This window comes from Aquarana catesbeiana, linkage group LG05 (genome assembly GCF_042186555.1).
Source record: "Aquarana catesbeiana isolate 2022-GZ linkage group LG05, ASM4218655v1, whole genome shotgun sequence".
Lineage (NCBI taxonomy): Eukaryota > Metazoa > Chordata > Amphibia > Anura > Ranidae > Aquarana > Aquarana catesbeiana.
Genome location: NC_133328.1, coordinates 106420397 through 106447723, shown reverse-complemented (window position 1 = coordinate 106447723; position 27327 = coordinate 106420397). Strand labels below are relative to the sequence as shown.

The window sequence follows — 27327 nt, the reverse complement described above, 5'->3', positions numbered from 1 at the left end:
GTTGAAAATTCGATAGCTTTCTCTGCTCAAATGAATGTCCGCAACATACTCTGGTATTTTCTATCTACACTATGCCTCAGTCACCCGAAACCAATCACCATGGAATGGTATCTAGGCAGATGCCTTGACACATTTTCATGGTGATTTGATTAAGGTGACTGAGGTACAGTGTAGCTAAAAAAATATCAGACTATGTTGCTGAAAGTTATTTTGATGAGTGGTGAAGTGTCAATATACAGTGTATATGTATGTATGTATGTATATATATATTTATATGTATGTGTGTGTGTGTATATATATATATATATATATATATATATATATATATATATATATATATATATATATATATATATATATATATATATATATATATATATATATATATATATATATATATAGGGCCTTCAAAAAGTTTTTGCCCTTTTTTTACATTTAATAGAGATTATAAAAATTTGGAAACTTTTTAAAGTATATATAATATATATTAGTACTTCACAAAAGTGAGTACACCCCTCACATTTTTGTGAATAATTTATTATATCTTTTCATGTGACAGCGCTGAAATGACACTTTGGTACAATGTAAAGTAGTGAGTGTGCAGCTTGTATAACAGTGTAAATTTGCTGTTCCCTCAAAATAACTTAACACACAAAAGTGAGTACACCCCTAAGTGAAAAGAAGATCACCAAGACCCTGAAACTGAGCCGCAGCACAGTGACCAAGACCATACAGCGGTTTAACAGGACAGGTTCCATTCAGAACAGGCCTCGCCATGGTCAACCAAAGAAGTTGAGTGCACATGCTCAGCATCTTATCCAGAGGTTGTCTTTGGGAAATAGAGGTATGAGTCCTGCCAGCATTGCTGCAGAGGTTGAAGGGGTGGGGGGGTCAGCCTGTCAGTGCTCAGACCGTACGCCGCACACTGCATCAAATTATCTACATGGCTGTCATCCCAGAAGGAAGCCTCTTCTAAAGATGATGCACAAGAAAGCCCGCAAACAGTTTGCTGAAGACAAGCCGACTAAGGACATGGATTACTGCAACCATGTCCTGTCTGATGGGACCAAGATAAACTTATTTGGTTCAAATGGTGTCAAGCATGTGTGGCGGCAACCAGGTGAGGAGTACAAAGACAAGTGTGTCTTGCCTACAGTCAAGCATGATGGTGGGATTGTCATGGTCTGTGGCTGCATGAGTGCTGCTGGCACTGGGGAGCTACAGTTTATTGAGGGAACCATGAATTCCAACATATACTGTGACATACTGAAGCAGAGCTTGATCCCCTCCCTTCGGAGACTGGGCCGCAGGCCAGTATTCCAACATGATAACGACCCCAAACACACCTCCAAGACGACCACTGCCTTGCTAAAGAAGCTGAGGGTAAGGGTGATGGACTGGCCAAGCATGTCTCCAGACCTAAACCCTATTGAGCATCTGTGGGGCATCCTCAAACAGAAGGTGGAGCAGCGCAAGGTCTCTAATATCCACCAGCTCCGTGATGTCATCATGGGGGGGTGGAAGAGGACTCCAGTGGCAGCCTGTGAAGCTCTGCTGAACTCCATGCCCAAGAGGGTTAAGGCAGTGCTGGAAAATAATGGTGGCCACACACAATATTGACACTTTGAACCCAATTTGGACATTTTCACTTAGGGGTGTACTCACTTTTGTTGCCAACGGTTTGGACATTAATGGCTGAGTGTTTAGTTATTTTGAGGGGACAGCAAATTTACACTGTTATACAAGCTGTACACTCACTACTTTACATTGTAGCGAAGTGTCATTTCTTCAGTGTTGTCACATGAAAAGATATAATAAAATATTTACAAAAATGTGAGGGGTGTACTCACTTTTGTGAGATACCGTGTGTGTGTGTGTGTATATATATATATATATATATTATAAACAACATTTTGACTTGCATTTCTGTTTTAAACTAAATGGGTTATTTTACAAGGTAAAGGTTCACATATGCTTTATATATTTTTTTTTTGTACCGTGTATTTGAGTGCACATAAACCCTTCCCTTTAATGTTATGAAATCCCTATAAAAATATTTTACTGGCACAATATGCAACCTTTCCCTTAAAAAGACATGCACGTATGAGAATGGCAGAAACTGTATGAACATTAGGGGAGAATTAAGTGATGTGAAGTATTCTCTTATACATATACAGTACATCTCTGCAATATATTTGCATTTCCCCATGTTTTAATGTTTTATGACATTGCAAGTACAGAAAAAGGCCTACTGACATAATGCAATGGAATATCAATGCAGCAGGAAGTTAGGATCACAGTGGATTTCTGTCAGATCAATAAATCATTTCTGTAATTGCGATGTTGTTAAAGGGATAAAACATGGGGGAAATGTACATGTATTGAAGAGATATACTGCATATGTTTGTTTTTTTTGGGGTGTTTTTTTTTTTGCCCTGATACTTTAATTTAGAAAAAGGGCTATGTTGATTCTCCAGCGGGTGCGTTGGCATGGTTAGAGGATAAGAGAGATCAGTTGCCAAAGAAATAAATGGGGAGCTGGTTAGGGGATGTTGCACATAGATGGGGCACAAATGCAAATGTAAAATAATATTGATATACTCTGTGTGGAGTGGGGTGGGGAAATCATATGGTTAAGGTGGTATTAGAGATGGGTTTATGTTTGAACATTGGGAGGGAAGGGTGGGAGGTGGGAGGGGCGAATGGAGGTATGGGAGTAGGTGGAATGGGTTTTGTAAGGGTATGGTGGTGTGTGACGGTCATTAAAAAAGCCTTTAGGGGTAACCTAGAATGGTGAAGGGGGGGGGGGGATATAAATACTAGGTTTTTGAGTTGGGGAGGGTTGGAGTGGGCGGGGGTGGGCAAGGGATATAGAAGCAGGACAATACACAGTAGGGGAACATACAGATCACTGGACCGTAAGGAGATGTATGGCACATTATATTGCACATTATTTTATAGAGTAATCCAATGAACACATGAAAATTAAAAATACAGTTACAACACTTATATTGGGAGTGTGAATTATGGGTAAAGTTGAAATAGTTGAGGAAATTAATTTAAAATATTTGGTCAAAAGGGAATTTTTTACCATTAATAGGGATGAGCAATCTAGAATTTTTGGGCACTAAAGCACAAAGGGAAATGGTGTTCTTTAGATTAATAGGTTTTATATTACAAAGCTCCCCTTTGCTTATTGTATCTCTCTCCTTGATACCATTAGGTATTAATCTCCTTTTTCCCTCTTGCTCTTTTGATCGCTATTACCAGAACAACCAATGGTATTGAATATTGGGTCATGGAATGTTCAAGGGTTGGGTACCTCTGCCAAAAGAGCAGCCGTATTTGACGTATTGGATATATTTAAAGTTGGAATTATCTGTCTGCAGGAGACACATCTAACAAAAGACACTAAAAAGCATGTAAGGAATAAGAGATTTCAGTACCAGTTTCACTTTGTACACACCTCCTATTGTAGGGGTGTGTCGGTGTTAATTGGTAGAGGGGTGGTGTTCTCTTGCAGACAGTGTAAAATAGACGAAGAGGGCCGATATATCTTCTTGCATTGTATAATAGAGAATCAGGAATATGTGTTAGCAAATATTTATATTCCCCCTTCCTTTAGATTGGACGTTATGTATCGCTTATTGGAATTCATAATAGATAAAACTGAGCTACCAATTATAGTAATTGGGGATTTTAATGTGGTTCTAGATAAAAAAGTAGATAGGTTTCCCCCAGGAAAACAGGGACAAGGGATGCAGGAAAATCAGATGGCCCAATTTCTTCAAGAAGCCGGGCTGTCTGACCTCTGGAGAATACGGAACCCGGAAGCGCTACAGTATTCATGCTATTCGAGTTCCTACTCTACTCTTTCAAGGATAGACCTCGTATTGGGCAATGAGTTGGCATCCCAAACAATAAAAGATATAGTCTATCAACCCAGGGGGGTTTCGGACCCCTCTTTGCTGTCAGTCTCGGTAATTTCAAGAAATAAGAGATTTTGTAGGGTATGGAAGATGAACCCAACGTGGTTTGAGATAATGGAGGATAAGAATGACATAGTAGCTAAGTTGAAGGAGTTCATAGTACTCAATGCAGAAACCACAACGAAGGGGGTGATGTGGGACGCATTGAAGGCATATTTGAGGGGATTACTCATTCAGAAAGTGTCCAAAATTTAAAAATCATCTTGGGATTGGGAGGATAAGACTAGGAAGGAGTTAATAGAGGCAGAAAGGGAGTATGTGAAAGAACCATCCCTGGATAATCAAAGTGTTTGGAAGAATAAGCAACAAAGATACCAAGATATAATATTTAGGAAGTCAAAAAATAAGAGGCTGTTTCAGAAACAAATTGTATACGGGGAAGGGGAAAGAGTCGGGAAGATGCTGGCTCATATTGTCAGGACTAGTTCCTCACCCTCCATGATCCCAGCTATTGCGAGAGGTGAGATCTCCTCTCAGGTAGATGTGATCACCAATACATTTAACGTATATTATGAGGGACTGTATAAATCCCGTGGGGTCATGGGAGGAGAGGAAATGGACCACTTTTTTTAGTAACATTGAGATGCCCTCTTTAGCAGAGACTGACAGGGAGGAATTGGAAGGCCCGATTACACTGGAGGAAATTAAAATAGCAGCAACAGAAATGGCCAATCAGAAATCCCCTGGCCCGGATGGCCTCCCAGCGGAGACCTTTAAATACTATGGGGAAGTACTACTCCCAGGGCTCCTGAAGGTATTTAACTGGGCAAAGGAAGAGGGGAAATTACCCATATCAGTGACAGAAGCCACGATTATTGTTCTGCATAAAGAAGGCAAAGACCCCCTTGAACCGAGGTCCTATAGACCTATTCCCTTACTCTGTTCAGACGTTAAGATTTTAGCAAAGGTCCTGGCTGCCAGACTGAGGAAAATAATTAGTAAAGTGATCCATCCAGATCAAACAGGATTCATTCCCCAAAGAACTAGTATGAATATTAGGAGGGTTTTTCTGAACTTACAGATTCCTACAGAGAACGTGGGTTCGAGGGCAGTTATGCTGTTAGACGTGGTAAAAGCATTTGACAGCTTAGAGTGGGAATATATCTGGCGGGTACTGAAGGAGTTTGGTTTCGGTCCCTGCTTTATTAGGTGGGTTAAAACATTATATAAGGACCCAAAATGCAAAAGTTAGAGCCAACAATGACTATTCTGTTGGGTTCCAATTAGAAAGAGGTTCAAGGCAGGGGTGCCCTTTGTCCCCCCTGATTTTTGTCTTAGCAATGGAGCCATTAGCCATTGCAGCAAGACAAAATAGGAATATGGAAGGGTTCCGGAGGAGAACCAGGGAAGAGCGGATCGCATTATATGCGGACGATGTCCTCATATTTTTGGGTGATACGGAGCGATCCCTTAGACAGGTGATGGATATCGTCTTGTGTTTCGGAAGGCTTTCTGGTCTGTCCATAAACTGGGAGAAATCAGTATTATTACCAATAGACCCCATTGGGAGGTGTACCCCCTTAGGAAAAATTCAAATGGAAATGGTAGAAATAACAAAATATTTGGGTATAAATATAACGAAGGATCCAAATAATTTTATAAACAACAACTTAGTTCCCTTGTTAACAAAATTTAAAAGTAAGACTGAAATATGGAGGGGTCTACCATTATCAGTGGCCGGGAGATGTAATTTGATTAAAATGCTGTGGCTCCTTCAGCTATTGTACGTGTTGCACAATTCACCAATATGGATAAGTAGGAAATGGTTTAAAAAATCGATACAACATTAGGAGATCTTATTTGGAAAGGTGGGCAGCCTAGGATAAGTCTACAAACCCTACAACTGTCAACACGAGAGGGGGGTTTGGCAGTTCCTCACCCACGGAGCTATTTCCTAGCAGCCCAACTACAGCATCTAGGGATGGGTACTGACCTAGAGGGCAACAACAATGGAGGAATACTGATTACTGAAGCACCCCATAAGACAGTAGTGGAGGTTCTAGAGGCAAACTCTTTTGTTCATAGAACCCCTACGGTTAAATTAACTATAACAGTTTGGAAATCTATTAAGGCCATGAAGGGAATGGGAGGCATGATCAAGTGTGCCCCTCTTTGGAATAATAAGAACTTACAAGAACTAAAGCCAATAGGGAAAATAAAATCGTGGGAATTAAAAGGAATAGATAGACTGGCTCAGTTATACAACGAAAATGTCTTAAAAACATTCTTCTCTTTAAAGGAGGAATATGATATTCCGAACCACTCACTCTACAATTATTTCCAAATCAAACATGCCCTAAATGCCCAGTTTGGGGGCCAGGGACCAATTTGGAATAACTCTCCCATACTCCAAAGATTGGGTAGTTTGGGTGGATATAGTGGATCCATAGCCGAAATCTATCCACATATATGTAGAAGTAGTATCGAGATTCCAGAAAAGCTTAAATGTAGAAGTAAATGGGAAGGGGACCTGGGTATAATATCAGACAAACGATGGAAAAAGATACTGGTGGGAGGACATCAGGTTTCGGTTTCACCTGACCAGAAGGTTTCACATTTAATGTTACTGCATAGGACATATTATACCCCTAAAAGAATGTTTGAATTTGGACGGAGGGTGGATGCTAAATGCCCTTGATGCCAGAACACCGGGGATTTGATACATATGATCTGGAAATGCCCAAAATTATTTCGTTATTGGTCTGGGATACTGGATACCTTAAATAAGATCTTTACTGTAGAACTTAAAATGGATCCGAAATTGTGTATTTTGGGAGTAGAGGAGTGTTCAAATAGAGGAAATGCTAAAACTAAAATAGTACGGAGATGTCTTTTTCAAGCAAGGAAATTAATAGCGCAGAGATGGCAGGCAGAGAAACCTCCCACGAAGGATGACTGGATTAGAGCTGTAACTGAAACAGCGTGGAAGGAAAAGGTAGTGTACGCAAGGAGAAGGAATTTGAGAGAGTTTAAAAACATTTGGAAGCCTTGGCTAGAGGAATTGGGATACCCTGTGTAATGAGAAAATGAAGGAGATGACTTTAAGGTCCTAAAAGTAACATGTGAAGGAGGTGTAAGGAATTTCGGTAAAAGGTATGGGGGGAGGGTATAAGTTATTAGGGGGGGTGGGTAAGGGTTAAAAGGGAAAATGGACGGGGAACATTTTTTTTTCTACTATATATGTTTTGTAATGTATGTGGTATAATTGAGAACTTGATATTTTGTATATTTCTATACTATGAAGAATCGAATAAAGATTATTTAAAAAAAAAAACGAAAAAGGGCTGTGTTGCTCCTTTGGCTAGCACTGCTTAAATGTAAAATGTGATCATCTGAAAGCAGCTACAGCCATAAGAGACCTCCACAGTGCAGATCTATTGATGATGCTACAGTTTTGTAATCACAGTAAATCATGTGACTGTAGTTTGATATCCATGATATCATCATAGCAATACAACCCAATAGCACCTAAGCACAGGAATGCTTAAATGCTTCTAGACATTCTTTGGACTTACTTCCCAGGGATCTGTAGAGGGTAAGTTGCTCCTCATGAAATGTATTTATGATTTAGATAGTTGCCCATCTCTGAGAATAAGGGATCCCTTTCCACTCTCTTTTCAGTCCATGTTAACCAAGCAGCAGAATGAATTTAAGATAGAACTGAAGCGCTTGGAAGATGAGTTGCTGATTCGCCTTTCAGCAGCAGAGGGAAATTTTTTAGGTGATATGGAACTGGTGGAGAAGCTGGAGTCCACAAAATCCACAGCTGCTGAGATCCAGCTTAAGGTACAGTACGCTATTCTTTTTACAAATGATAAAGATCGCATAACTAAAGTAACTATCTGTCCAGTCACAAGTGATATTTTTCAAATATACTTTTTGTTTTTTATAACATACAAAACAACATTATGACATAAGGTTTATTAAAGCTGTAAAGTCTATTAAACAAAAATGTAGCCTCTTTTCTCCCTTACTGGATACATAGACGTTTGTATAGTGAGTGTAGTTAAACCATATACTGTACAAGGTAGAAAAAATCTACATCTTACAAAGCAAAAGTAATTTGACTGTCTCCTGCCTTCCTTACTTTTGGGGGGGTGTAGCCATGAGAGCTGAGCGAGACCACAGATCCCAAATTTTATCAAATCTCCGCAGGAAGTATTTGGAAGAGAGAGAAAGCTGATATAGCGGAAAAACTGAATTAATCACATTCGTCCATATTGTGATGGGGGAGGATCTTTTCTATGTGATAACAATAGATTGTTTTGGCATAAAAGTGCATAATAATTTATTGGTTTGGGATGGAGGTGAAAGGTCATTCACTGGTCCCCTCAGAAGCGTGTAGCAAATTTGATTGTAGCGTTTAAGTTGTATTAGTTTGACTTTTAATAAATAACCTAGGATATACAAGTCTCCTTAAAATCCTCAAAGTGCTGAGGAGCTAGCTGACTAATGGCTAACATTTGCCGTTTATCCCTTATACAGTATAAAAGCATTGGTTATAGGTGGTAGACAATAATTCTGTACAATATTATGAAATCAATTTAGTTTTAGCTGAGGTAAAAAAAGACACTCTTAAGGAGTGTCAGAGAAGGCCGCCTCTAGAGCGCCTAACTGTGTACTAGCAGCATGTCGGAAGTTGAAAATAGGAATTTATCTGGAGGGATCTCTCTTTCAACCAGCAAAACTTGTAAGCATTGAAATTGCTTATTAACAAAAAGCTTATATATAAATGTAATGCCCAGAGAGGCCCAGTATGCAGCACTAGGAATTTTCAAAAACTTAGGCAGAGATGGGTTACCCCAGAGCGGATTATTATTATTATCTTCTTTACAAATATTCCATATAATAAACCGGAATATATTCAGTCTAGTCTTACAGCGGTTCCCTGTACTTGACAAACTGTTTACCGATAGACAGTCAGTGCCAGGAGAAGATCATCCAGTGCAAAGATACCAAATTGCAGCCCCCCTTCATTATGTGTGAACTTATGTGGAGGAAGGGGAGAGAGAAAGCACAGCTCGCACCTCCTCCCGGCTCTCTCCTCTTCTCCTTGCCGCTTCCAGCGCTGGGCTGGCAGAAGTAGTGATGTCGCTGTCACTACTCTTGTCAGCCTTATAGTAGAAGGAACCTGCGGCACCCCCATCCCTACAATACATGCTGCGCCTAGGGCAGCCCTCCTTTCTGCCCTCCCCTTGTCCTGGCCCTGGACAGAGTTATAAAGGATCTCATAAGAAGTCACCACAGCTACCTCTGTTGCTGTGCAAGCATTCTCTCTAGATGGCCAGAACCTTTCATGGACTTTTATCAGTTGTGCCGCTAGATATTAGAAATGACAGTTCGCAAAAATAATATTTTATTTTGGTTGGGCAACAGAAGACAGAATAATGCAAAGTTTTATTAAAAGATGTTACGTTAAATAAAAAGCAGTAGACAGACGTAAGCCTTTATTATTTTGATTTTAATTATGAACAGAAGGGGGTTTAGGGGCCAAACAGGAACTCTTTTGTGTTAGCCGGTAGAGAGATATAAGAAGGCATTAGTTGATTCCGTGGTATTCCGCTGTGTAATAGTAACTGTTCTGATCTGTTCAGAGGAGTCCTACGGGGGAGCCTATTTCTACAACACCTGGCATAATTTCTCTGGAATGTTCTTCCCGATATTGTTACATATGTATAAAAGAATGAATGTATCTCTTTTCTAATACTACTTTTCTAATGTTATAAAGTGTCTAATAGGCCCTATGGTGAAATGTTTGTTTTTTGTAATTTTTTGTTTAATTAAAACAGGTGTTGTGCTTTTATTCAGATGAAAAATGTGTATGTTCTCCATCTTTTATCTCGCTTAATTGAAATTTTAACACGTCTAAAGTTGCTAATGCGGATTTCAAGAAAAAAAAATATACGAGATTCATTCATAAAACTAACAGTAGCAAATATACTTGTAATAAAATATTTTTCCCTTTTCCTCTATATAAGTGTGCCAGTTTTGTTAGCCACTGTTGGGACTTAACTTTCAAGGACCATTTAACCTTCTTTGTAGTTTTCAACTAAGCTGATCTCTATATTATAAATACAACAGAAACAGCTGGCCAGTTGGCCACCCAGTGCTATCACATCGGGGTAGAGAGAGAGTTCTTAGCCCAGTGTAAGGTCCAATTTGCAACTTGGAGCTTATAGAAGGCTAACTCTCCTCATTCTCAGTGGCTGAAAGGAGAAAGGTATTGAGTGGACAGTAAAGCCCCGTACACACGAGCGGATTTTCCGTCGGAAAAAACTTGGTTGGTTGTTCCGACGGAATTCCGCTCAAGCTTGCCTTGCATACACACGGTCACACAAAAGTTCTCTGAACTTTCGACCGTCAAGAACGCAGTGACGTACAACACTATTACGAGCTGAGAAAATTAAGTTCAATGCTTCCGAGCATGCGTGGGAATTTTGCGTATCGGAATTTGTACAGATGATTGCATTTTCGTATAGGAACTTTTCCCGACCGAAAAATAGAGAACATGCTCCCAATCTTTTGCTGGCTGGAATTCCGCCAGCAAAAGACCGATGGAGCATACACACGGTCGCATTTTCCAACAAAAAGCTCTCATTGGAGTTTTGCTAGCGGAATTTCCGATCGTGTGTACGCGGCATAAGTAGGCAGATGGTGGGGACAGGGTTAAAATGAACCTTTTGCTTTGCCTGCATTCACAGCAAAAGCTCAGGTTGGTTTTAAGTTGTAAAATTATATAGGCATACCTATGAATGATTTATCATTCCTCCCTTATTAATTACCTATAAAGCTTTTAAAAGTATGTCTGAGAACTCCATTTTTTAGATCAAATATTTGATTCTTGCAAAGGCCAAATGACAACTGGTCCTCTGTAAGGATTAAAGGATAACCTGATACAAAAAAATCTTGTGGGTTCCGGCGATATAGTTTTTAATGGAATTTTATTTTAACATGGAAACCTACAATGTAAAGGAAAAAGTGACAAAAAAATGGATGTTGTGCAATAACATATATTTTAGTTTTCTCTGCTACCAGTACTGGACCAGTATGCGACCTTTTGAGATGATCAAGTTGATCATTTATTATACATTTTTGTATTTTGTCCAAATTGTTGCGGAGAAGCACTCCAGAAGTAAAGTGAACTTCTATTGTTTATCTGTTAGATGTCCAAATCCCTTTCCAAGCATTATGCAGAAATACAGCAGTCAAATCTGTCTGATGTTTGAGTATCTTTATTATATAACAGGTGGTTGAAGCAAAAGAGAATGAGATAAAAATTAATGAAGCCAGAGAACACTACAGGCCAGCCGCAGCCAGGGCATCGCTCCTGTATTTTGTTATGAGTGATCTCCGCAAAATTAACCCAATTTACCAGTTCTCATTAAAGGTAAGTCTTACTTCTGGAAACATTAGCCAAGCCTACTCCTGCGCAGTATGTTATCACTGAGAGTGTCTGAAGAAAAACATGCCTAGGTTGCTGAGTTTTGGATTCTTACTTGTTTATAGTACAAGGAAGAAAGAATGAGATTAGTTGCTTCTTGCAGAACAGTTATTCTTCTAGGCATTTTGAGTCATGCATTACAAGAGTGCAGCACTACTAGATGCCCAAGGCACCTTGTCTCAGATGCCTATGTCCTAGGTATGTGACAGCTCCAGGGGGTGTAGTAACTCCTTATGCATTCCCTTCTCTAATGCCACCCACAGTAGTCGTCAACTGCTCTGTAATAGCTGTTGGTAGGACAGATGTTTGGTATGATCAATGATATATACATGCAAAGTCTATATGTTCTTTTTTGGTGCCTCTTTGTTATTTAGTATCAATAGGACTTAGCAAGTAGGCTGGTATTGACAGTATGGCAACTCTGGCAGGTGCAAGGAGATCTGCTGTGCCAATAGTTGGCTTTAGGCTACTGTTCTAAAGATCCATTCATACCAGCAGCTAAGCTGAACCTATGGTCACTGGTGTGTGCTGGGAGGATAGAGTGCTGAAGTGCCGATGCCAGCAAATAATTTTTTTTTTGTTATAACTTTATTGAAAAGTCCCAAGTAACATTTCATTAGGTTTTGTTCGCACAGCTTTGTTGTAATGCAGAGGGTTCCACCACAAGCAGTATGCATGCAGTACTTTTTTTTTTTTTTGCACACACTACCGCAATGCAGTGGTGTGAACTTATGTCTTAAGAAACGAGGCAAATTGCCTTGTCTGAATGGACCCTAAATTTTAGCTTTAGGCTAGTTAAAGGCCCTATTAGCTTCCCGTTCTCAAATAGCTCTGTTTATTATAAAAGGTAGCCTGTTGGTACTCCAAAATTTTGAGCTGTCCAGATCATGCCAATGATTTACATTGGAATTAGGGTGGTTGTGTGTACATACAGTCATCCTGGTAAGCTGAGCTGGGGCTGCTTTGTCCTAAGGTGATAATCAAGTCTTGTTATTAGGCTATTTTCACACTTACATATGTTGACAACTGTAAAATGTTGTGGGCAGGCAGTATGGCTACCAAATACCGTCTATAAGCCATTTCAGCTGGATGACATAGTATAGACAACATTATGACAATATATGTCTGATACTACATGTCTGTATTACAGCAACACTGTATGGCTTCCTTGTATAAAAACACCCTGATTTTCCTATTTTGATAAATTATGGGAACATAATTTGTTGTTGATTATAGTAACCCAATTTTTTTTTTTCAACACTTCACTGTAGAAATGAGATTGGTTGGCTAATTGGGTCTATGGACAATAAGTAATTTTCTTATCATAACGCTTTTGATACGGCCTCAATCTAATAGAGAAGTGGACAAAAAGATAATAAAAACAGCCCACAAAAAGAACAAATCAAATTATTTTATTATAAATGTGTTACATTTCATTTAGACTCTATGCAACGCTTCTAACCCTTTTAAACATTGTGGATAAAAGTAGCCAATAGCTATATTAAATTCCTGTGTTCTTTCCATAGAGGTGAAAAATAAACTCTTCTGGCTAATAAAGCCTGAGCTCTGGCTTGTAAACATAAACTTTATTTCTCATGAATTATAGAAAGACAATGGTTCTACAGTGCATGAAGCCTGTAATCATAACAGTTATTATTATTGCTCCTGCTGTGAGTTGCAGAACTGATTCATCATGTCATATCTTTATAGGCTTTTAATGTAGTCTTCCATAAAGCCATTGCACGTGCAGAGGCTTCAGAAGATGTAAAAGAAAGAGTGGCAAATCTGACTGAATGTATTACATACTCAACATTCCTGTATACGAGTCAGGGGCTCTTTGAAAAGGACAAACTTACGTTCCTGTCTCAGACTGCTTTTCAGGTAAAGCTGAACTATTTGATGTACTGAAAATACTGTAATGGTAGAACAGCTTGCTGTTGTAAAAAAAAAGTTTATTCTAGATAGCATGGGCCTTCCGTGTAAAATAAATACTGTCCATATTGCTTGTAGCAAGAAATCAGTTCATATTTCTAGGAATTTCATATAAGCAAAAGAAACTGTGAGCATAGTTGCTTGCCTCGCACAAAGCAATCAGCTCTTGTCTCATAAATGAGGCCCAGTGATAGAATGTATCCCGAAAGGAGATCATTGGTTAATATTGATTTGGCCTTTCAATTTACTAGATTACTAAACAGAAATGGGCTTTTCACTACGGCATACTATATAACTAAGTTTACAGTATATCGCACATCTCCACAGTTAGGAAATATGGGGGGGTGTCATTACTAAAGGCAGATAGACTTTGCAAAGTGCATTTGCTCCAGAACATAGTAAATTAGGTAAATCTTCACTTTGCAAAAATACCCAATCACATGCAAGGATAATAAAAAAACAGCATTTTTGCTTTCACATGATTGGATGATGGAAGTCGTCAGCAGAGCTTCTGCTCATTTCTAAGCTCTGGAGCAACTGCTCTTGCAGAGTGTAACTATGCTTTGCAACATGCACAGACTATTTGACATTAGTAAATCAACCCCATTGTGTCAATTATTCTGTAATATATTGGGGTTGATTTGCTAAAGGCAAATAGACTGTGCGCTTTTTTTCCCAGAGCTTAGTGAATGCAATGAAGCTCTGCAGATTTCCATCATCCAATCACGTGTAAGCAAAAATGCTATTTTTTTTTTACCTTGCAATTTATTGGGTATTGTTTACAAAGTGAAGAGTCACCAATCACTAAGCTCTGGGGAAAATTAGGACAACTGCACTCGAAAGTGCAAAGTCTACTTGCCTTTAGTAAATCAACCCAATTTCCTTCACTAGGAGATAAGATATCTCAAGACCTCGTTTACAAGGGAATACCTATCCACACACATGGGAAGAGCCATCTTTGCCCACAAAGTATGCACAGGTGTTCCGTGCATCCATAGGCAGGCAGCCCCATTCATGTCTGTTAGGACACAGCGACTGCTAGTACAAGTTTGGCAGCTGTGGAGGTGCGTGTCCCTAAATGCAGACAAATATAATGTATCACTTACCCTTACGGTGAGGAATGGATGTATCTCAGATTTTTATGTAAATAAACACTTACCTACAGTGGGAGGAAATCATACTTCATTCATTGTACTGTGTAATGTCACTTACCTCCACTGATATACTGTAGTACTAACTATACTGTAATAGATCACTTACCTCTAGTGTGTGGAAACATGTCATTAACTGGACTGTTTTATACTAATTGAGAAGTTCTTCAGAAGAACTGATGGAGCATCCTACCAGGAATACTCAGAGACTGATGTTTCCTAATGGACACAGAGACCTTTGGAGCAAAATTGGAGCTGTTTTTCATTACACCTGATCAGACCCGTAATTTGTTTCAAAAGATTTTTATTAAGCATTATAAACAAGCCCATAACATCAAGCAATTATTTTGTTTCGTAGTGCAGCTTATGTACAAAACGTACAGTATGTGTTTAACAGAGACCCAAAAGTGATCAAAAGCTCAAACAAGTGCAATACAACACGTAGGCTTCGATATAATACAGAAAAAAAATGAAAAAACAGTTAGTCCCACCAATAGAGGTAAGCGAGGCAAAAACCCACGTGCCAGTAGACACTGCATATGAGGGGCTAGGTATTCAGCATTTGAGATCAAAATGAGTGAGTGCATGTGGCTCTATCAAAAAGTACCATCCTCTTAACAAAACTGTGGAAAACCCCCAGTAGTCAAAAGGACAGCGGCAAGGCTGCAGGCTTAACGCTGACTAAACACAAAAAGGAGAAATATTAAAGCCGGCCATAGATGGAGCGATCTTCTTTCCTGCAACCACAAGCAGGAAAGAAAATTGCTTGATTCCCCCATCAACATAGTCATTGGTAATAGGGGAATCCCTCCTGCGGTGCTGTTGTGTTTTTCTGGTGGGGGGGGGGGGTGCGAGGTAAGCCGTCCCTGCTGGGGGAACACAGTGATTATTGTAACAGCTGCTAGCAATAATCTCATGTAAAATTCCACAGGCTGGTTGCACCCAAATTGATTGGTCAATCAACTTTGATACAGTCAACCTACCCACACATGGTTCGAAGCTTGGCCGGGTACTGCTGAAATGGCTGAGAATCAAACCGTCTACGGCCAGGTTAAGTCTAAAAGAATAAAAAAGAGAAAAACAAGTAAAAGAGGAAAAAAAAAGGGGGAGAAGAAAAAAGATCAGGTTGGCAGACTGGAGCTGGGCCAGGACCAATCCTAGTCTGCAGGATGGACCCTGGGATTCCTCCCTGGGTAGTTCCAGATCAAGGGGTTCCAAATCTTCCAAAATTTCTTAGTTCTATTACAGAGGTGGCAGCAGTTTTTTAAGTGCTTAAATATAGAACATATTTTGTTTGACCTGAACTACAGATGGGACCCATGACTTCCTAGCTTTAGCCAAAGTTTGTTTTGCTGGTGTGAATATAAATTAAATCAATCTGAATTGATTGATAGTGCATAAGGGAGGTTTTAAATTGAGCAGAGCCACATAGGGGTTCTTGGGACTACTGTCTGCAATAACTGTGTATAATAGCTAATATACCTTCATCCAAAAAAAAAAGTTTGATCCATGGGCAGTCCCACCACACACATGGACCAGAGTGGCAGCCATGCCATAGCCCCGAAAGCAATGGTCAGTGGCACACCGCACAAATTTAGCTATGCTGGAGGGTATCATATACCATCTTAGTAAAAGCTTATATTTAGCATCCAAAAAGGAGGAATTGAAAGATCCATGAGCAATATTGTCCCAAAATTGGACCACTGACTCCAGTGGATTCCACAGTCCTTTTCCCACTGTGGCGGGGGGGAGGCGTGTTGCTGAGCAGGATAGAATTTTAAATTAAAGACATTGTGCCTTTGGATAAAAGATCAATTCGGCATAGGATCCATATTACATTGAACCGGGGTATGAAATAATTTGGAGACTATTGATAATAGCTCTACTTTTGCTACATGTTTCTTTGCTCCTGTTTTCAAAAATTAGTACAGCTGAGCCATGTGCATCCATGTACTAGGGCAAATGATCTGAGCGTGCTTTGAGAGTAAGCAGGTAAAAATACATCACTAACTATATCACTATTCCATTGTACCAGCAACAGGAATGCCACACACCAAGATACAAAATAATATTCTTCCTTCATTAAAACAGTCAGCAGGAAAGATTCTATTCTGACATTCGTGCTAGGCATAGAGCAGAATTCTGTTCCCATTTTGAAACATGTCAGAGTAGAGTCTGTTCCCACTAGCTATTTTAATAAAGGAAGAATATTATTTTGCTTTTCAGTGTGTGGCATTTCTGTTGCTGGCACAATTAGTTGCTTGGATAGCTTTGAGCTGAACCAACACCTGAGATGTGATTGTGGGGTCACCTGGAGTGGCATGTGAAATATTTCCACAGATCACTATTGTTTTTGAGTAAACCATGCTGTTTTCTTTGTAGATTTCACATAACTGATACATCTGTTGCTGTATTCCCTTGCAAATACAGTACTTACAGCACTCCATTAGCATTTCTCATTAAAGTGTATCTAAATACTAAAATAAAATTGTAATATATTGAAACTTACCAGTCTTTGGATGTAGTGGTTGTATTAGATTTCAGGCTTTTTTCCTTTATATTTACAAGGTAGCCATGCTGGCAAAGCACTTCCCTTTGACAGAAGTTGATTAAATGGTAAACATCTGTCGAGCAAGAGCTGACGCACACTGATCAAAATTTACCTCTCCCTGATTAACCGCCTAGATGAGAATTATGCTTTTCTCTCCCCACTCCCTGCGTGGGCGCAGATGTGCTACAGGGCATCGGGTCCTGAAAGAACCCTTTACCACAGCTGCACTGATTTCCTCAACCACCTGCGCATGCAAAGACGGCTATCAGAAAAGTCCTAAGCCTTTCACTATTTTTGCATATGTGCAGAAAATCAACTGCACATACACAGATGCACCAATGTGGTCTACCAGGACCCGAAGCCTGAGCAGAACCGCTGGCACATCTCTGCATTTTCCATATTGGCAGTGGTGGCGGCGGCACGGGGGGGGGGGGGGGGCAGAGCCACCTAAGAGGCCGACTGTAGTTCTGCTTTAACACACTCCCTGTCCAAGTGTGACACATTTTATTCTCTGTACTGTATTTATGGAGTTGCAGTGTTGTCTCTTTTCCCCATGACATAGAGGAGAGTGATTCTGTAGTCCGTAGAGATAGCTAGGAGCTTTTGTGGTAGAGCACCGCTCGTTTTAGCAGCACTTTACCGCTGCTTTTGTGCTGCTTTTAACCCCAAAGTAGGGGTTAAAAACGCCTGTGTCACGGCGCTTCCGAAGTGCTTTTCAGGCTGGGTGCTATATACAGCGCTCCCAAACTGCCCCAAAGATGTTGCTTGCGGGACTTTTCCTAACGTCCCGCAAGCACACCACCCCAGTGTGAAAAGACACTGAAAGGAATGGGAGGCGATTTTCAGGCGCTATTTAGAGGCCATTTCTAGCACTAAAATGCCTGAAAACTGCCTCAGTGTGAAAGATGTCTTAGGGATTATATACCATAAAAGGTTTACGTTGCGATAGTCTACTTTTTTCCATACAACACCGAAATTATTACAAATAGTATGAATTATTTCAGAGGTATGTTTAATTTTTTTTTTCTTTTTAAAACTGAAGATTCTTCTGAAATTAAAGGAAATTGACTCAGTTGAACTGGACTTTCTCCTACGGTTTCCAGTGGACCATGTTTATCAGAGCCCTGTTGACTTTTTGTCTGTTCAATCATGGAGTGCTATCAAGGTATTTGTATGATTAGGAACGTATGTCATGAAACATGCTTCCTTAATAGTGTTCTATTTTTGTTAGTTCGATAATCTTTTAAGCATATGTATCACCCATCCCGTGTTATATCCCAAGTTTTGAAAAAGCCTGCATATTGGATGTGACATGCCCACGCCTTTTATTAGTCTCAGACTTGGCATGAAAGAGGGCAAGGTGCTTATGGCACAATTGATAAAGCCCTGTATAAGCAGTTCATAATGAGAGATAGGGGTTATCATCTTTCCATACTGTAAAGTTTAACTGACACCTGTACCTGATTTCCAGGGACCATAACAAGTTATTCCAGGAAATGTTGTCTCTGCAAATGTTTCTTATTAGCATAAATGACCATCTGTATCATAATATTTATGTCAGATTCAGTTTCTAAAACCATTAATGCTTCACATGCTATATTAAATATTTTTTTAAGGACTCAATTACAATGCAAACAAATGTAATACCAAATAAAACATGTAAAAAAATGGGTGTTTATATAATGTTAACTAGTTCTTTTAGACATTACTGAAATTTTACATTGTTGGAAACGGAGAGTAGCAGCGTGTAACCCGTAACAGCCAATCAAATACCAGCTTTCAATAGTCTCTAATTTATAACATCTGAGAGGTCACTGTGGTAAAGCACACAACTGATTTTGGCCTTATGGCATTAAATATGTCCCAGAATTTACTGACACAGCTTGTTTGGATACAAGCCCTAATTATATAGCTTGAATAAGACAGATACCAATTGATTTATCCCAGATTGTATGTACTTTGCCCAGACATGTTGGAAAACATTTTCTAGAGCTGATAGTATAGGAACATTGTATCTTTGTGCCACAAATATAAGCATTTAAATACTACAGCTTGTAATTGCCTTGGAAGATAAAATTTTTGGCCAGGTGGTAATTTTGCCATTGGCATAATATTTGGTGCAATGATCGTCGGTGGCAGGAAGAAGATTAGGAGCTGGGTTAATATTTCGACCAAAGTTGACAGAAAATTACATTTTAGTTTAGAGTAGGAATATTTTTTGGGGTGTGATAAATTAGCATTTTGGGTATGATAAGCATGTACAGTGTGTATATTTTGTCTTCTTTTATCTTGTTGTGTTGAGCAGTTAGAATATTAAAACAGTATAAGTATCTGTAGCAAATGTATATGGGTGACTGTAATTCACCCACTCTCCAATATTTTAGAAATCCATGTAATTAGGAATTTAGAAACAACACTCTTTATGCCAATATTTAGAAGCCATAAAATGTGTCATATAGGTCTATTTATGAATCCTGTATTTATCGGTCTAATCTAATGCAGTTGATTTCTACACTGGAAGAATTCAATGGGTTAGACAGAGATGTAGAAGGATCAGCAAAACGATGGAAAAAAATGGCGGAGTCAGAGTGTCCAGAAAAGGAGAAACTTCCACAGGAGTGGAAAAACAAGAGCTCTTTACAGAAACTTATTATATTAAGAGCATTGCGGCCAGACAGAATGACCTACGCTATCAGGTTTGGCTTTATTCCTAGTAATTGTTTTTTCTTTTTTTGTGCAGATTTTTTGTGTATTCAGATTAAATTGCTGTTTGCAACAAAAGAGAGAAAAAATGCATATTGGATTTTTTACAGTCGTTCTTACTTCCATGAGAGGGAGCTGACGCTTGATTCTGCATTGTTGAGATCTAAGCATGGCCTGTGGTAGTAGACATTACTTTTTTATGCTACAATAAGCTTTATACTAAAGTACCGTGTATGCAGAACCTGTCAGTACCAAATTCAATCACAAGAATCATGTTATCTTTTTTTTTTCTTTTTTTTTTTATTAAATGAGTTTCCTCATTGTTAATAAGTTCTTACAATGGTTTTACACTTCAACAGAAATTTTGTGGAAGAGAAACTTGGGTCAAAGTACGTGGAAGGGGCAAGGCCAGATCTGGCCAAATCCTTTGAGGAAACCAGTCCAGCCACACCTGTTTTCTTCATCTTGTCTCCAGGTGTCAACCCACTGAAAGATGTTGAAACTCTAGGTAAATGTCATTCATTTCACATAGCAAAATGGTTTAGCTGCTGTGTGCATTAACATTTGCTATCAATGCGTATATACCAGTTATGTATGTGTGGGCTCATATACATGGATTATCTGCTACTGTTATTTAGGATCTGTTCACCACACAGTAAACAAACCTAAAACAGCACTTCATACCTGGGCTTATTCAGTAATCCTTTCAAAAATCAGTGATGACATGGAATAAACCGTTGCAGCCAAGTTAGTAGAAAAATTACCCTGATTGACTGCCCTTGGTTACTGTATACATTGGACATTGCTTTCTGCCTTAATGAGCAAGCCTTGTAGTATACATTAGAAAAGGTAAGCAAGAGATGTGTCCATGAACATTCTGTGTGACCGTTGATTCTGACTTTCAGAGTCTGAAATTTACAGTGCCTTGAAAAAGTATTCATACCCATTGACATTTTACACGTTTTTTTCATGTTACAACTAAAAACCTGAACTTATTTTATTGGGATTTTATGTGATAGACCAACTCAAAGTGGCACATAATTGTGAAGTGGAAGAAAAATGATAAATAATTTTCCAAATTTTTTACAAATAAATATCTGAAAAGCGTGGCGTGCATTTGTATTCAGCCCCCTTTACTCTGATACCCCTTACTAAAATCTAGTGGAACCAATTGCCTTGAGAAGTCACCTAATTAGTAAATAGAGTCCACCTGCATGTAATTTAATCTCAGTATAAATATAGCTGTTCTGTGAAGCCCTCTGAGGTTTGTTAGAGAACCAGAGAGAAAGCCAAAGAACACACCAGACAGGTCAGGGATAAAGTTATGGAGAAGTTTAAAGCAGGGTTAGGTTATAAAAAAAATATCCCAAGCTTTGAACAGCTCACGGATCACTGTTCAATCCATCATCCAAAAATGGAAAGAGTATGGCACAACTGCAAACCTACCAAGACATGGCCGTCCACCTAAACTGACAGGCCGGGCAAAGAGAGCATCAATCAGAGAAGCAGTTAAGAGGTAACTCTGGAGGAGCTTCAGAGATCCACAGCTCAGGTGGGAGAATCTGTCCACAGGACAACTATTAGTCGTGCACTCCACAAATCTGGCCTTTATGGAAGAGTGGCAAGAAGAAAGCCATTGTTGAACTAAAGCCATAAGAAGTCCTGTTTGCAGTTTGCGAGAAGCCATGTGGGGGACACAGCAAATATGTGGAAGGTGGTGCTCCGGTCAAATGAGACCAAAATTTAACTTTTCTGTCTAAAAGCAAAACGCTATGTGACTGAAAACTAACACTGCACATCACCCTGAACACACCATCCCCACCGTGAAACACGGTGGTGGAAGCATCATGTTGGGATGGGGAAGCTGGTCAGAGTTGAGGGGAAGATGGATGGAGCCAAATACAGAGCAATCTTAGTAGAAAACCCGTTAGAGTCTGCAAAAGACTCGAGACTGGGGAGGAGGTTCACCTTCCAGCAGGACAGCGACCATAACCATACAGCCAGAGCTACAATGGAATGCTTTAGATCAAAGCATATTCATGTGTTGGAATGGCCCAGTCAAAATCCAGACCTAAATCCAATTGAGAATCTGTGGCAAGACTTGAAAATTGCTGTTCACAGATGCTCTTCGTCAAATCGGACAGAGCTTGAGCTATTTTGCAAAGAAAAATGGGCAAAAATGTCACTCTCTAGATGTGCAAAGCTGGTAGAGGCATCCCCAAAAAGACTTGCTGCTGTAATTGCATCGAAAGATGGTTCTACAAAGTATTGACTCGGGGGCTGAATACAAATGCACGCCGCACTTTTCAGATATTAATTTGTAAAAAAATTAGAAAACCATTTATCATTTTCCTTCCACTTCACAATTATGTGCCAATTTGTGTTAGTCTATCGCATAAAATCCCAATAAAATACATTTATGTTTTTAGTTGTAACATGACAAAATGTGGAAAATTTTAAGGGGTAAGAATACTGGCATGAACATGGGAAGAGGTGATGAGAGAGCAGAAGGGTCCTGAGAGGGGTGGAGTGGATGGTTTTTACTGATATTCTGAGACAAAGTTGGTGATGTAGCTTGGGTCAGAGTTGTGCATGACTTCATATGTAGTTAGGATCTTGAATTGTATTTGCTGGATGAGAGCAAAAGCCAGTGAAGGGATTGGCAGAGAGGGATGGTCAAAGCAGAGCAGTAGGTGAGGTAGATGACAGAAGCATTCATGATAGACTGCAGAGGGGATAGTTTGTGCAGAGGTAGTACTGTCAAGGCAAGAAATAACAAGATAGTGACCTTGATGTTGTCATTGGTTAAGAAGGAACCTATGTTCTAACTTTTGGGTAATGTGTATTTCATTTCTTAGGAAAAAAACTTGGTTTTACAATTGATTCTGGAAAATTCCATAACATATCTCTGGGACAGGGGCAAGAGAAGATAGCAGAGGAGACTATGGAAAAAGCTGCAGAGCAAGGCCATTGGGTAATCCTGCAGGTAAGTGCAATCAAATGACTGCCCTAGCTGACTGTGAACTCTGAGTGGTTCAAAACAGGTACAGAAAAAAAACAAGTTAAAATAATAAACTGTTGATTAATTTTATTGCTACTTAAAATACTGTTTGCTGCTATTACATATATGCCACCATCCTTCTTTGTGTAAGGCTTCATGTACACTGCTTCTGGTAAACGGATGTTTAGTAGAAGTTGGGCGTTTTTTTTTTCAGCTGCCCCTGAACTCTCCTTTATGTTATCTTATCAGTACATGTACACAGGGTCGTTTATAGTCGTTTTTAGGCAGTTGAGAAGCATATTTTGGAAAGCAAAAAAATGCATTCAGGACAGATGTTCAGAGGCATTTGAAACAGCAAATGCCTGTACCAGCTTGTAAACGCGGTAACTGGCGTTTAGCTGCGTTTTGTTTACAGGCGTTTTTAATGGAGATACATTTTTGACTATTTAAAAAAAACACGCAAATGCGGCTAAACGCGGGCATGTAGACGTGGAAAAACTGATGTTTTTAAATGTTGTTTACTATCTGTCAAGTTAAATCATTCAGGGGAGGTTATAAAACGTCCTATGTAAATTAAGCCTAAAGGTAAAAAATTGTAAGAATATTTAGTATTACATACTTTATTTATCAAAACTGGAGAAAATAAAGTCCTTGGGAGACCTTGCCCAAAAAAACGAATCAGATTCCTTTTTTCTTTTCAAAAAATACAATTGTATAAAAAAGTATTTGCCCCTTCCTGATTTTTTATTTTTTTTTTGCATATTTCTCATACTTAAATGATTCAGATCATCAAACAAATTTAAATATTACACAAAGATAACCTGAGTAAATCCAAGATGCAGTTTTTAAATTGTTATTTAATTTATTGAGGGAAAAAAGCTGTTCAAACCTGCCTGGCCCTATGTGAAAAAGTAATTGCCCCCTCCCATGCTGAATCATGAATGAACTGTGATTAACAACAATTTTTTTGGAAAGCTGAGTTAAATTTCACTTGCCACACCCAGGCTAATTACTGACAGACCTGTGGAATCAAGAAATCACATAAATAGAAGCTGTATGACAAAGTGAAGCACACTAACTGATAACAAAAAGCAACACATCATGCCACAATCTAAAGAAATTTAAGAACAGATTAGAAACAAAGTAATGTACGTGTATTGGCCTAGGAGGGGTTTCAAAGCCATTTCTAAGGCTTTGGAACTCCAGTGAACCACGGGGACAGCCATTATCGACAAATGGAGATAACTTGGAACAGTGGTGAACCTTCCCAGGAGTGGCCGGCCTACAAAAATGACTCCAAGAGCATGACGACGACTCATCCAGGAGGTCATAAAAGAATCCAGAACAACATCTAAAGAACTGCAGGCCTCACTTGCTTCAGGTAAGATCATTGTTCATGATTCAACAATAAGAAAAGAGACTGGGCAAAAATGGAGTTCCAAGGCCAAAGCCACTGCTGACGAAAAAGAACACAAAGGCTAATCTCACATTTACCAAAAAATCTTGATTATCCCCAAGACTTTTAGGCAAATATTCTGTGGACTGATGAGACAAAAATGTAACTTTTTGGAAGGCGCGCGTCTCGTTACATCTGGCAAAAAACTAATACAGCATTTCAAACCAAGAACATCATACCAACAGTCAGACATGGTGGTGGTAGCGTGATGGTCTGGGGCTGCTTTGCAGCTTCAGGACCTGGACGACTTACCATAATTGATGGAACCATGAATTCTGACCTCTACCAGAAAATCCTAAAGGAGAATGACTGGCCATCAGTTCAAGTGCACTTAGGTTATGCAGCAGGACAATGATCCGAAACACAACAGCAAGTCCACCTTCAAATGGTTCAAACAAAGCAAAAGTTAGGTTTTGGAGTGGCCTAGTGAAAGCCCAGACTTAAAGAGGAAGTAAACCCTGATGGTTTTGTTTAGATTTTGAAGCCTTACAATGGCCTGTTTCACTTCCATGGACAGCTCCTTTGAACGCATGATGTAGGTTCACAGCAATAGATTTCAAATTCCACATTTAGAATCAACTCCAGACCTTTTACCTGCTTAATTGATGAAGAAATAATGAAGGAGTAGTGCACACCTGGCCATGAAACAGGTTTTGATCAAATTGTCCAATTGCTTTTGGTCCCTTGAAAACAAGGCTATTCTTAAGAGCGATAATTCCTAAACCCTTCCTCTGATTTGGATGTACATAGGCTCAAATTAAGCCTGAGAGTATGCACTTTCAGCCCATATCCATTATGTAACTATAACTTGAATATGTTTTGGCAAATACCTGAAAAAAACTAAAATGGTGCCTGTGCCCAAATATATATATATGGACCTAACTGTGTATGTGTATATATATATATATATATATATATATATCTATATATATATATATATATCTAGATATATATATATATCTAGATATATATATATATATCATTATTATAGCTTTTTTTTTAGTGGTTCTTTGTAGAAGACTAGAGCTCTGTCAGAGATCTGCAGCAAAAACAAATCTCCATGATGTACAATAGAACACATTACAAAAATTTACAAAATCATCTTGTTTTTCGCCCCCCCCCCCCCCCCCCCCTCCATCAGAGCTAAAAACAAGATGATGCAGGCACTTGGATTGGAAAAAAAAATAAGGGATCTGATTAGTTCTTTTGGACAAGGTCTCCTAAGAACTTTCTTGTCTTTAGTACTATAAATACTATATGTGATACTAAAAATTCTTACAATATTTTACTTTTACAGGTATAGGGGACAATTTATAAAAAGACAAAGAAAAAGAAAGTTCTCCACAAAACCTAGGGGCATTTAAGTTTCATCACACATTAGGTTATATATACAGTTGTGTGAAAAAGTATTTGCCCCCTTTCAGATTTTTTTTTTTGCATATTTGTCACACTTAAATGACTCTGAGTAAACCTGAGATAACCTGAGTAAATACAAAATGCAGTTTTTAAATGATGGTTTCATTTATTAAGGCATAAAAGCTGTCCAAACCTGCCTGGCTTTATGTGAAAAAGTAATTACCGCCTAAACCTAATAACTGGTTGTGCCACCCTTGACGGCCACAACTGCAATCAAGCGTTTGCCATAACTGGCAATGAGTCTTTCACTCTTCTTTGCAGAGATGTTTTAATTCAGCCACATTGGAGGGTTTTCCAGCATGAACAGCCTGTGTAAGGTCATGATACAGCATCTCAATTTGATTTAAAGTGGTTGTAAACCCTTACAGACCACTTTTACCTACAGGTAAGCCTAGATTAAGGCTTACCTGTAGGTGCAAGAAATATCTCCTAAACCTACATGGTTTACGAGATATTTCCAAAAGACAGGTGCCGATGTCTATGGTGCATGTGCCGTAGACAACAGCGCGCAGGCGCACTGAGCGTGCCATTTCTAACGGCGATCATGCCGTTAATGGCGGCACCATCACGCATGCGCGGGAGTGATGTCATCGTGGCTCCAGCCAATCACAGCACCGGAGCCGCGATACCCGGAAAGAAGATGATGCTTCGTGGAAGAGGGGACAGCGGTGACATCGCAGGCTCCTGTGTCGGGTAAGTGACACATAATGGGCTACTATGTGATGCATAGTAGCCTATTATGCTTTACCTTTGCAGGGAAACAAAGAGGCAGTAAACCCATCAGAGAGATAGCAGCAACATAAAAATGCCTGGACCTCCAGGGAAGACAATAATGGTGGATAATCGTAGAATCCTCTCTATGGTAAAGAAAAACCTATTCACAACATCCAGACAAGTGAAGGACACTCTCCAGGAGGTGGGCATCTCATTGTGAAAGTCTATAATCAAGAGAAAACTTCACAAGAGCAAATACAGAGGGTTTACCACAAGGTGCAAACCATTTATAAGCCTGAAGAATAGAAAAGCCAGATTAGACTTTGCCAATAAAAAATTTAAAAAAGCCAGACTGGTTCTGGAAAAGCATTCTTTGGACAGATGAAACTAAGATTAATCTGTACCAGAATCACGGTAAGAAAAAAGTGTGGAGAATGCTGGGAATGCAGCTCATAATCCAAAGCACACAAGGTCATCTGTAAAACATGGTGGAGGCAGTGAGATGGCATGGGCATGCATGGCTTCCAGTGGCACTGGGTCATTGGTGTTTATTGATGATGTGACAGATGATAGAAGCAGCCGGATGAATTCTGCAGTGTTTAGAGATATACTGTCAGCCCAGATTCAGCCAAATTCAGCAAAGTTGATTGGACGGCACTAAACAGTATAGATGGACAATGATTCAAAACACACTGCAAAAGCAGCCCAGGAAAAGAAGTGCAATATTTTGCAATGGCCGAGTCACCTGATCTCAACCCAATTGAGCATTCATTTCCCTTACTGAGGGCAAAACTAAAGGCAGAAAGACCCACAAACAAAAAACAACAGAAGACAGCTACAGTTAGAGCCTGGCAAAGTATCAGAAAGGAGGAAACCCAGTCTTTGGTAATGTCCATGGGTTCCAGACTTCAAGCAGTCATTGCCAGTAAAGGATTCTCAACAAAATATAAAAAATGAACACTTTATGATTATA

General features: G+C 39.3%; 1 protein-coding gene across 1 annotated transcript in view; it reads left to right on the top strand.

The window, feature by feature from the left end:
• DNAH11 (dynein axonemal heavy chain 11) overlaps positions 1 to 27327 on the top strand; it is a 424128-nt gene that overhangs the window by 343287 nt on the left and 53514 nt on the right. The window contains exons 68-74 of the mRNA XM_073630040.1: positions 7611 to 7775; positions 11236 to 11376; positions 13141 to 13311; positions 18107 to 18229; positions 19567 to 19760; positions 20127 to 20275; positions 22626 to 22753. Of these exons, the coding sequence (XP_073486141.1) occupies positions 7611 to 7775; positions 11236 to 11376; positions 13141 to 13311; positions 18107 to 18229; positions 19567 to 19760; positions 20127 to 20275; positions 22626 to 22753 (1071 nt within the window). The remainder of the gene's footprint in view (positions 1 to 7610; positions 7776 to 11235; positions 11377 to 13140; positions 13312 to 18106; positions 18230 to 19566; positions 19761 to 20126; positions 20276 to 22625; positions 22754 to 27327) is intronic.